The sequence below is a fragment of the Sciurus carolinensis genome, chromosome 11 (assembly GCF_902686445.1).
Source record: "Sciurus carolinensis chromosome 11, mSciCar1.2, whole genome shotgun sequence".
Lineage (NCBI taxonomy): Eukaryota > Metazoa > Chordata > Mammalia > Rodentia > Sciuridae > Sciurus > Sciurus carolinensis.
Genome location: NC_062223.1, coordinates 25,776,175 through 25,789,264, shown reverse-complemented (window position 1 = coordinate 25,789,264; position 13,090 = coordinate 25,776,175). Strand labels below are relative to the sequence as shown.

At 36.5% G+C, this 13,090-nt stretch overlaps 1 protein-coding gene across 1 annotated transcript; it reads left to right on the top strand.

The window, feature by feature from the left end:
* The first annotated feature begins 8,303 nt into the window (after nt 1–8,303).
* Nucleotides 8,304–9,212, top strand: LOC124960688 (olfactory receptor 4C6-like). The gene has a single exon (XM_047519583.1). The coding sequence runs from the start codon at nt 8,304–8,306 to the stop codon at nt 9,210–9,212; it is 909 nt and encodes a 302-aa protein (XP_047375539.1).
* Nucleotides 9,213–13,090: the final 3,878 nt, after the last annotated feature.

The window sequence follows — 13,090 nt, the reverse complement described above, 5'->3', positions numbered from 1 at the left end:
TATGAATTGTAGAGAAAGAAAAACAATGAATTTTTCTATAGCAGTGTGATTGGTAAAGGGAGAACAGACTTCATAACTGTACAGAACAGAGATCTAATCAATCCGTGCATCCTACAGGAATGCTCCACTGGGTACTAAGGAGAGTGGGAGTTGGGAAAAATTTATACAACTTTACAAAGATATGGCTTTAATTAGTTCTATGGGGTAAACAAATAATAGTAAAATATATCTTGAACTCACTATGTTCACTATTTGCCAGTTTTCTGAGACCTTACATGCATTATGCTATTTGATCCATATAATTCTGCTACCTGTTAGATGCTCTAACAATTTTCATTCTGTAGACAATGCTGAGTAATTTATCTAAAGTCCCACTTGGGGAAACAAATTCGGAGGCTCAAATTCCCAAATCAGAACTTAGAACCTGACATTCAAAAGCTACACTAATGTAGGTATCCCAGCCTAGCCATGCAAAATTACTAGGTAAAGCAAAACATAACTGGCAAACACTTCATAAGACAGGCAAATCGTACCCCTTGGTTATCACTTTTTTCTATTGGTTCCAAAAGTTTATTCAACTGCATACAGATTTTTCAACCAGCAATATAATTTTCTATGAAGAAACTGACTAGGAAAAAAAATGTGGTAGTTCTTTAAAATCATCTTGTTTTAAAGATACCTAATGAGTTGATTTGACTTTTAGTAGGACCTGAAATTTTAGTTATCATTTCTATTATTGTTCAATCTTTGGAAAAAGCTAGTGTTTATAACAAGTTTAATCACCACAATGATAAAGTATAGAATTTTGTGACATTCAGACAAATCAATGGTTTGCAACAGTCCAGAGTAATAATTTCCTTAAGAATGTTTTTAATACTGAAATATTTTTGGAGCAGTTACAAGCTGAATATAAATAAGTGTTGTAAGGATTTGACAAGTCAACAGGAGAGACCTCCTATGAGAAGTTATCTCTAAATTCTCAGAAAGCATCTGTGAATGGTCTTTACTTTCCATTATAAATACAGATATAGAATCATAACTGTGAATGAAGATAGTCTTGTATATATGGAATATCAGAAGCGATAAAGATGAAACTTTTTCTTTAGGTAGCTGGTCTTTTCTGTTGATATACACCCAAGTTCATAATGTGATTTTTCCATTTTTCTCTTACTTGTAAGTATAAATATTTCCAGAAATAAGTGCTGGCACTAATGCTCCCTTTAGGGAACCTCCTGATTGACAGTTCAAGAGATCTTAGACATCTCTACTCTCTATTAATGCAGTTCACAGCCTCCTCACCAATTTTACCAATTTTAAAACATGTTTCTTTCATTCAGCTTATATTCTTTGCTGGTCTATCTGCTTTCTTCAGTTATCTCTTATTTCTTCATGCTCACAATTATACTCCCCCTCAGATGCTTGAGTGTAGTTTTGATTACCTAGAAACACAAAACAGGATATTTCCCTGGTTTTCACACATAACCATCCAGAAATGTAACACTGAAAAAAAAAACATACTAAAATAATCCTGCCAACAAGAAATTGCACATATCATACATAAGACTAGCCCAGGATCACATCTGAATGGTCTCATACAGGATTTATTTTCCTCAAATAAGAATGCCTTTAATTCAGCATGAACACAGATAGCCAAGAACTACCACTATGAACAAAACACTTCATGAAATGATGACTTGTAATAAAGTAATCTTTAAAGTAGGCTAAGCCAACTCGATTAATACAAAAATGATCTACCAGAAAAATGTGACCATATCATTTCAGACAAAGTTGTCAAAGCATTCCGAAGCTCATACATGTAAAACACCACAGCATTTCCAATTAGGAATAAAGATGGGACATAATTTTCACAAGATAACTTAGGTAAAATAAACAAATATTTCCAGACTATTAATATAGAGTTTCTTCTACTACCCATGATTGTGCTTCAAATCTTTGACATTCGGAATTGATTTGTGGCTAACCATTATTAACTGTAAACAAACTTGAAGAGTGGAGAAAATGTTTATGCAGTGTCCATCCACTTTGATGTACATATGGAGTTTTTCCCCATGATTCTGTTTCAGCTTTTTGACATTCTGAATTGATTCCTGTTTAATTAAAGTCATTCTCCTGGTGGTGATGACCTATGATTGATATGTGATCATCTACAAACCTCTGACAGGTTTGCAATAACCTAGGTTGCAAATAATTTCAATTCAATGAGTGTGTGCATGTGTGTGTGTGTTAACAAAATCCTTTGCTTTAATTGAATTTTCATGACTGGGAATAAGTTAATACATTCATCTTTGCTCATTTGATCTCTGATGAGCTTTGAAATTCAGTATAGTTAAATAAAGTCTTCATGAGCACTCACAGTGTCCCTGGATCTTTAATTGCTATGAGTTATTCCTAGATTGCTGGAACTTATAAGAAAGTAGTAGGTGGGCAAATATTTACAAATTGGCTTATAATCGTATGCTCTATTTAATTATAGGTATTATTTTACATCAATACGGAAGTGAAATCATTACTCATGAGCTTGTTTTCACAGATCTTAGAAGATGAAATTATCATCAGGAAAATAAAAAATATATATAATGCTACACATGAAGTCTTCTTGAGAGATGTTCTGGAGAAAGTGACTCCAGACTGAATAATTTGTGATTCACTTTGTCTTATGACACATAGGAGATAAGTTAATCCAGGAATAAGGATGGTAACAGTACTGAGAAAATTTTCAGTTGTACTCCAAGTTAAAAGAGAATGTTTGAAGGGGGAAACTAAGGCCAACAGTTATGTCTTTGAGGTTACACCAATTGCTCAGTGAAGGGTTGAGTTTAATGAAATTATAAATTTTCAACAGCAATCTTGGAAGGTGTAGGACTCAAAGGAAAATATCTAAGTAATCCTGACATCATCAGTAGATGGTCTTATTGGTTTGCAAATATTTTAGGGATTGTTAAGATGATTCTTGGCATTCATCATTAAGAATCTCTCATGAAGACACTGCATATGATTATTTCTAATGCTTGAAAATAAAATAACCTAAAAAGAAATATGTAGGTTTTCTTCTAAAAGTTCTTAAGAGAAACTACATTGGAAGTTGATATATAAAGATTCTTGCTTTAATCTCAATGTTTAATTCAAATGACAATATCAGCCATTATTTAAAAAGGAGAGTAAGTGAACTATAGTTAAAGCCAACGGGGAGGAATGTGCATTGTTAGTTCCTTTACACATTTTATATCTATTAATGCAGCAGCAGGTATTATTAGTTCAGACTGAATACATCTTCTACAAGAGAAAAATGAGATTTGTGAGGCTAAGGGAGGCTCCACATATTTTGGGCTTTACCCTCTCTGCCATTCTTGTCACAACATTTCTTGCTTGTGGCATGCAAAACATCAAAACATGGACCTGGTCCCTGGCTGTGCTATTCTTAGATTTCTTTCCTTGTTTATTTTGGGGGTGACCTTCCTCCCTTTACCTTGGTCTCCACTTTCCAGGTTTCCCATACTCTCTTCATTCCTCTTGTGTCAGGGAAAAGTCATCTGGCCATCTCGTTCCCACCCTAGTATGAACATCATCAAAAGTGGGATGCACTGGACACCAGGAATGAGTAGTTAGTGGTTCAATTTCAAGGAAGTTGACACATGGGTGAGAGAGATGCTTGGAGGAAGAAGAAGCCATGCAGTCAGGGAGGTAGCTTGACACCTAATGGATATAAGGTTGAGAACTTGAAGAGACAAATGAGTTTCTGTAGGGATTTCCCCAGACTCTTCCATAGCATTAATGTGGTTACTTGAAAGTGGCTCTATGGACAGTTACAATGGGGAAATTTTGACTTATTTTATCAATTTTTATTTAGTGCTTGTAGTAAGTCAGACAATTTCACGAGCTAAATACACAACATGTCCCAGTACAAACAAGGGTTGTATTTATACTTAAAATTCAACTGGAAATAGGAGTAAAATAAACAAATCAAAATATTATAAATAACATAAACCAAGGAGTGGAATAGCTGGGTCAAAAGGTGTGTCCATTCCAAGTTTTCTTAGGATTCTCCATACTGCTTTCCAGAGTGGCTGCACCAATTTGCAACTCCACCAGCAATGTAAAAGTATGCCAAAGACTGTATGTTTTCCCTGATAAGTGGAGAATGATAAATAATGGGGTTTGGGGGATGGGAAACGAGAGAAGAGTGGGGAAACTTTAGAATACGTAGAAGGAAATGAAGGGGGGTATAAAAAAGGGTGGAATGAGACAGACATCATTACCCTATGTGCATGTATGATTACATGAATTGTATGAATCTACATTGTGTACAATCATAGAAATGAAATGATGTACCCCATTTTTGTACAGTGAATCAAAATACAGTCTGTAAAAAATTAAAAGCTAAATAAAAAATAATAAGAAATAAATAACATAATTTTGTTAAAACAGTAATGAGTATGCTGAAAAAAATAGTTTTAAGGTTGTAATGCAGAATCTAAGAACTGGGAGTAGACTTATTTTCTTCTGAAGCATAGCTAGAGAATTTTAGTTAGAACCCCCCAAATAAACAACCACATTATTTTCTATTTCTTCTTAAAAAATAAGTTACCTAGTGCAAGTATTTATAATAGACATGATATTTCATGTCCTTACATATATAAAAATGGCATATTGGGGGAGAAAAAATCTTACTGATTTTCTGTTTAAAGTACAGATAGATGTACATAACATGCATAACAGGTAGATATTAAAACTTCAGAAGCAGGCTGATTAGGGGAACAGAAGTCTTTAACACTTCCTCAGGAGGGTCATAATAAAAAGATAATGTTGAAGACACCTGCTCCAATTCATGTGTAAATGGTCAGGTAAGAACATGGAGTAAATTTAGAGTGTTAGTAAAGGAATCCAAATGCACAGCTTAGCCTTTCGGCTCTGAGGATCATGTTTGATAAAAATGGAATCACTTTTTTTCCCTAGAAGACTCCTCAGGATTTATAGATGAATATGTTAAAGAACTATGTGTAATCTGTGAAATATGATATGAATATAGTATATTATTATTTTTTACTATTGAAGTTGAAAAGAAATCAGGCATTAAACCCAAATATTCCCACATCAAAAATTTATTATTTGAGAATGCTGCTATGGAATGGGAATTTTTTTTTGACTGAGATATTTAATTTTTTTTTAATAATGGAAACTAATCTGCAGGTAGATGTGACCCTGTTTCAATAATAGTCTGAAAAGATTGAGTGACAGACTAACTGATAGAAAAATTTGATTCTGGAACTTGCTAGGTAGCCAACATGAGCTATTCCTTTCTAAAATTTTATATTATTAGTTAGACATGGTGGTACATGCCTGTAATTCCAGTGGCTCTGGAGACTGCGGCAGGAGGATCACAAGTTCAAAGCTAGTCTCAGCAACTCAGAGAGACCCTTAGCAATTCAGTGAGATCCTGTCTCAAAATAAAAATTTTTTAAAAAGGACTGGGGATTGGCTTAGTGGTTGGTTACGTCCCCTGGATTTAATCATTGGTATTAAAAAATGCATTATGAACAGATGGTACAGTGTGGCCATTCTCTGTTGAAGAGAGTTTAGTGTGGAGCAAATAACTGAAGGGTTAATACTATGGTCTGTTTTTTGTTTGTGGAGCATCAGCTTGGCCTGGCTCTAGTGAGACTCTGTCTCTGGGGAAAGAGTAATCACTGCAAGTGTGGATGGGAATTTACTGGTGCAGTGGTTAGTTCGGTCAGTGGAGAAACAGTCACCAAGGGATGCAATTGGAATGAGGCAAATATGGACATTTTGGAATTCTGTGCCACTTCAAACTGGTGCTCTGTCCTCCTTTACCCAGGTCTGTTACCCAAAGGATAACATTTTATTGATGGTGTTTCTTCTAAAATGTGGACTGGAAATTTTTTATAAATTTAGCTCAGTGTACTGAAATATGGTAGGCACAGTGCCACCAATCATTTTGTAAGCAAGTTCGTTGGCTGCCCTTTTCTTTGTTGCTGTTTGTTTGGCAACTTATCCTATTTATAGGAAACAAATTCTCTGCCAACTACAGTGGATATTCTTATTTAAGTCTGTGGATACTTAGAACACCTTTTTCTAATTGTTCTTTTCATTAGAAAATCTATTCCTATTGAAACGATGCCCTGTATGTTTGTTCTCTGTGCAGGTCCTGACTTACTTCAGACCTCTAATTTTCTGAGATTCCTAATCCTGGAGGAGAAAGTTCATGTGAGTGCATTGTGGATGGGCTATGTCTTTTGTCAACCTGATGTGATCCTAGACAATTGACTCACACAATTTTTGCCTTCTACTTACTGGGATCATCAGGTACCAGACCGAACCTTGAAGGTAGTTTTGAAATTTTACTTGAGTATTAGACATGTTCCTGTTAATTTGAGGAATGAGTTTGAAGTTGTGGACATGATTGAAACCACCTAACATGTGCACAATTATGTTTTAAAAGTGTCAGTATTTCATTTTTTTGTTCTATTTATATGCAGAAACTGGCCTCAGGAAGAAGAGCCTTGAGCTGTCAACAATTTGCAGCTAGATTTACGTTAATCTCTTTTGGCAAGTTGTCAAAAATTAATATTACAAGGAGGATTTGATGGTATTGTTTCAACACCAAATTAAGAGTCCAAGGTATGGTGCAGCTCTTGAATTTGGTTAAAGCATGTCTAAGAAAGGAAATGTTACAGATGAAAGATGGTAGATAGGATTTGAGTTAGGATGCCAGAATAATAGCCATGCCCAGAAAATGACACTCTCTTTTCTGCAGGCAGGAACTGGCACCAGCAGTGCTTGGGCTTCATGGTTCAATGTCATTTTCCTCAGATGAACTCCATTTTATGGATTCAATTAAATTTAATTAAATGACGAGTGTGTACTAGTGTAGCACAGTATTAGAAATATGACAGAATCATAATAAATTAGCCATCCTTAAGCATCTCCATTAGGAAATAAAACCAACATGCAATTGTAATAAAAGTATGAGCCAAGAAGATAAATGAATTGTTGCTAATATGATCTATAGAGGTGCATGTAATAAAGATCAGGATGACAGGGATGAAGCTGGTAGAGGGGAAGAAGTAACAGATAGAGAAGGAAAAGGAGAAGAGTTGCTAACAGAGGGCACAGGCAGAAGTAATAGAAAGCTGGGAGTTACACAGATTTGCCAACACAGGCTGTGTAGGGATGGTATCAGCTAGGTTGTAGATCTGGGTTTCTGGAGCAGATAAAGATGCTTAGGTCTTAATTTTCTTTATAAGCACATCTGAAAAATGATTAGAATACTTGGAAAGTGTGTTGATGGTTGTAACTCTAAATTTTACATTTGAAATAGATAGATGATAGATAGAAATACAGATACCAAGCACTTGAAATTATAATAAGATAAAACAAGATGGATTGTTATTAGCATTAATTTTGGAACTTGGAAAATCTGGATTAGAATTCAACCTGAGTATTTACTAGTTGTAGGAACTTAGTGTCATTGTATTTCACCTTTTTAAGTCTCATTAACTCATCTCTAAAAAGGAAATATTTCATGGGATATTGAGACATAATAGGGACTAGTTGACTATCAGAACTATACAATAATAATAATTCAATTTTTTAATTGAATTGAATGTAGATGGAAAGAATATAATCCATAATAAATAGAGTCCTTCAGATAGAACTTGTTTCAGTTCTTCAACTAGCACATTCTAAGTATTCAATTTATATATGAAATATATCAATGGAAATTCATATACTTTCTAAGATCTTGGGTGAAATAAATGAAGGTCAACAATCTAGCATGATCATCCAAAAAACAGACAAACAGGAGCTGAGAGAAGGGTTTGCATGCAGGTGGTTATTTTAGAAAACTGAATGGAAGCACTGGGGAGAATGAGACAGGGAAATAAAAGAATGTTAAGCTGGTTCCATTTATCCACTGACTCCTATCTACCCATGGTCAGTGGATTCCCCTAGGGTGTTAATGTCTCCATGTCCACAGGAGTAGGTATGTGCTACCAGGATGAAGCAGAGTTTCTTAATTGTCTCAGGCACAAGCAGTGGGACAGAGAGCAAGAGTTATGCCTGTGGGAGGAGAAAGTGGTGTGGGATCAGTAGGGTCAAGCCCCTGTCAGGCTTTGATTGTTAGCTGGATTCTGTGGCAGCAGCTGGAGACAAAGGCAGGTTAGGAAGGTCTGGGACAGCACCATCTAGTGGTTGCTAATTAAAAAGGATAATCCTTCTGCAGATTTTCCAGTGCAGAGTGACATGTTGTCCTCAGCCCACATTCAATGGAGAATCCAAACAACGTGACTGAATTCATCCTCTTGGGCATTACAAAGAATCCAGAACTGAGGAAAATACTCTCTGGTTTGTTTCTAATCATGTATGTGGTTACAGTTCTGGGAAACCTGCTCATCGTGGTGACCATAAGTGCAAGTCAGAGTCTGAAGTCTCCCATGTACTTTTTCCTTGCTTCCTTGTCCCTCATGGATGTCACCTACTCTTCCGTCATTGCCCCCAAGTTGATCGTGGACTCCCTCTCTGAGAGCACTGCCATCTCCCTCGAGGGTTGCATGACCCAGCTCTTCGCAGAGCATTTCTTTGGAGGTGTGGGGATCATCCTGCTCACCGTGATGGCCTGTGACTGCTATGTGGCCATCTGCAAGCCCCTGCACTACAGCAGCATCATGAGTCCTCGAGTGTGCTACCTGTTGGTGGGAGGGGCCTGGGTGGGCGGATCCATGCACGCAACAATACAGCTTCTCTTCATGTACAGAATACCTTTCTGTGGCCCCAATGTCATCGATCACTTTATGTGTGACTTGTTTCCACTTTTGGAGCTGGCCTGCATGGACACCCACGTCCTGGGTCTCTTGGTCATCCTCAACAGTGGGGTGATGTGTGTGACCATCTTCCTCATCCTGCTGGCCTCCTACGTGGTCATCCTCTGCTCCCTGAGGTCTTACAGCTCTGAAGGGAGGCACAAAGCCCTCTCTACATGTATCTCCCACCTCACAGTGGTGGTGTTGTTCTTTGTGCCATGTATTTTCTTGTATGTGAGGCCTGTGGTCACTTACCCCATAGACAAGGCGATGGCTGTGTCCTTTACCATTGTGGAACCAATGTTAAATCCCTTGATTTACACCTTGAGGAATGCCGAGGTGAAGAATTCCATGAGGAAACTATGGGTGAAGTGAGGGACCCTGGTGGTCACTAGATTACATTCCAAGCAGCACATTTTCCTTACAAAGCTGATGGAGTCTTATCCTCCCCATAATTCCAATTCACTGGGCATAGGCAACCAGATTCATCTTTTAATTTTATTTTATTCATTGTTTGTTTTTAGTTATACATGACAGCAGAATCCATTTTTAACAAACAAGTTAAGATAGTACACAGAAGTCCTGTCCAACCATGATATGCCTCTAGGGCCTCACACAAGTACATTTTGTACTGCCTCACCTTGTCCACAAAGGAACACTTTCAAATTGAATTTTATTTTGAACAACCCTAGTCTTCCCAAGTTTAGGTTTTTTAATTAATTTATTTAAACCCCCCCTCTCTTTTGTTTTTGTTTTGGTACTGGGGATTGAACTCAGGGGCACTAGACTATTGAGCCACATCCCTAGCTCTATTTTGTATTTTTTATTTAGAGACAAGTCTCACTGAGTTTCTTAATAGCTCACTTTGGCTGATGCTTTAAAATCAAGGGTCTATGTGTTGAAGTTATGTATTCTCCATGAGACTGGAGAAACTGTGTAGACTTTATTTATTTACTTATTAATTTTATTGGTTCTTTTTAGTTTTGCATACCTAGACCTATTTATTTGACGATGGGAAAATGATTTTGCTGTTACCTTCAAGATATGTATTTCCAAATTCAAAGAATGTTCATCTTCTCCCTGATGCTTCCATAAAAAGGACTAGGAAGGCACTGATCGGGTTTCCAGCCACTTCCCTTAATGAGGTACATGGTAAGCCTAAGGTCCTAGCATGATTTAGCAAACTGTTTACTTATTAAAACAAATATGCATGATATATGTGAGGGCAAAAATTTCAGCATGAGTTATGGTTTCAAATATAGTACATTTAAATCAAATATTTTTTGAAATAAACTATGTATGTGCAAGAAGAATCTAGCTCTAATAATCCCCAACCATATTTACAACTTCAAGATTCATTTGTTCATTGATAAACAGTTGCTGAGTTTGTACAAAGTTCAGATATTTTGCTAGGAGTTTGGTTACAACAGTGAATAAGGAAACTCACCTTTCTTGTGTCTCGGATCTTATATGTTAGTGCAGGAGACAGACAACCTATGAAGATGAAAATCGATGTCATAGAGCCATTGCATGATCAGATCATCGTAATGGAGTAGTGCAAAGGTGACTAGGGGACTCTACAGAGGTGGACAAGGGGGCTTTCTGGGAAAAAATATTTAACTAAAATCTGAATGATGAGAAGAACCATCCTCAAACATATCCCTGGGAAGATAAAATATGCAGAGTGAAACCTGAAGTGAGGAATGTGTAGGTAATCAGTGCACTGCTGTTGGGGTGGGGCTGTGGTACCAGGGGACAGGGGAAAGGCAGGCCAGGCCCTGGAAGACAATGCTATTATTATTAATCCTTAAGTTAGAACAGAACAGTGGCATCAAAGACTCTATTAGACTACAACTGAAAATCAGATCTTACATGGATTTATAGATGAATTTAGAAACAGCATAAAAATCTTTGCATACAACTTTCATTTACCATTTGCTGTATCATTAGGAGAACATAATATTTACTGCATGATAGCAATGTTTTGGAATTAAATACCTAGATTCATTTTACATTTCTTTACATTGTCACAGAAGAAGAAAATGATCATGATATGATAATTGGTCTGTGTAAGAAATTTATGTAGAGCGTTTTCTTAGTTTGATTATAAAGTTAAAATGGAAGAATCAAAATGAGATTCCTAATCTTAAATATTTATACTCTGCTTGATAATTTTTAAGTATCACTAGTAGGATCAGAACCTACATTTTTCTCTTACCAGGAAAAGAACTGTTCTGGTAATTCATGCTGAAAATATTGCTGACCTTTTAGATTTCAAAAATTTCTTGTCTTCTCTGTTCTATAGATCCCCCATGTTAAATCACATTAAATAGTTTTACTCAGTATACACATTACTTAGTAGCTCAACACTTTTCTTTTTCTAACACATTCACTTCTGGAACAAATCTTAATTTTTTCTTTAGTAACTGATTCTTATCAATAATAGCTTTTAAACCATATGATTTTCTGGATATTAGAATTTGAAAAATTTAATATTACTTATGATATAAAGATATAGAAAGGTAGGAGCATAAGGGCACTTTAATTGGAACAATAATATCTATCTTTTGAAAAGGGTACACATAAAACATAATGGTAACTCTTCTGTTTTGGATATGAGATGACCCCTCAAATCTCATAGGTGTGACAATGCAGGACTGTTCAGGCGTGAAAGGATTAGATTATAAGAGTTGTGAGATTGGGTTAATCAGTGAATTAATCCATTAACATGGATTAACTTGGAGGTACCCATAGGCAGGTAGGCTACAGGTGGAGTAAGCAGGTGACTAGGGGCATACTCTTGGGACTTTTATTTTATCCCTGGTGTGAAGAACTGTCTACATCCTGATCGACATGTCCTGAACTGCTTTCCTCCACCATGCCCATTCGCCATGATGATCTGCCTCACCTTCAGGTCAGAGCTATGGAATCAACCATCTATGAACTGAAACCTCTGAAACCATGAACCCCAAATAAACTTTTTATCTTCTTTGTTGTTTTTATTCACAGTGACAAAAAAAAAATGTTGACTAAAACAGTAACTATTAGGTGGACTTGCCTCCCATTTCATAAGAAAATTTAAGCCATTGAAAAGAACTTCTTCCTACCCCACAGCTGCTTGTACTGATCTACCAGCATCTGTTCACTTAGGTCCTACCTGAAGCTGCACGTGAATCATCTGTACCACTTCAGAGCCAGTGAACCACTTGGCCTGTGTACTGGACTTAGGTTTCTCCTCCTTTCTTACATAAGGGCGATGATCTAACACTTGATTTGATGTTTCTTCTTTCATTTACATTTCCTTTTCCACAGGATCATTTATGTTAGAAAACAATCAATCTCCTCTCTTGAAAAATCTTCCTGTGACTCCACTTCCTTCATCAGTTACTATCTTGTGTCCTCTCCTTTATAACAAAACTCAAGAGATCTCCATAGGGCTTGTCTCTCATCTCTCTCCTATTTTTATATAAGCCCTTTTCAGTCATGTTCCCTTATCTAAGACTTTCTGAAAGTCTATTCTAAAGAATATCAAAGGACCCCTGTGTCATTTAATTTAATAGCCACTGCTCATTTCTCACCTTAAAAAAATTCATTAGAAATTCTTAACCCAGTTTTTGTTGACCTACTATCTTAACATGACCAACATAATCAAATTAATATCTCAAACCTAGACTTATTTCTTGATGCTGTGATGTGGAAATCCAACTTTCTGCATGGCATTCTCCCTGGAACAGATAATTTCTCAAACTGAACAAGTCCAAAGCTGTCCTCCTGGTTCTACCTTTATTCCTAAATCTATTCTACACGCAAAATTTTCTGTCAGTTGATGGCACATTTGGTCTATGTCACATGTAATATCTAGTCTGGCAGGAAACCCTGTGGACTCACCTTTCATTTTATTTCCCCAATTCAATCTCTTTTAATGACTTTTAGAGTCATCACCTAGTTCCAAGCCACCACCGACTTTCACATGAACTATTGCCTACTCTGTACTTTTATCTCAGCATCCCCTGCTCTTATATTTGATCCTCAGCATAGCACTCAGAGTTGTCTTTCAAACTTATAAGTCAGGTTACATCACACTTCATGATAGGGTAAAAGCCCTTACGATCATTCAAGTTCTGACAACCACAATAAGGCTAACCCTTTCTCTCTTTGAACCTCCTCTCTTACAACTGATCCCTTGGCATTTTCCCTGAAAACTCTGGTAAATTTCTGGTTCTCCAACTGTTAAGATTATCCTTTCTAAAAAA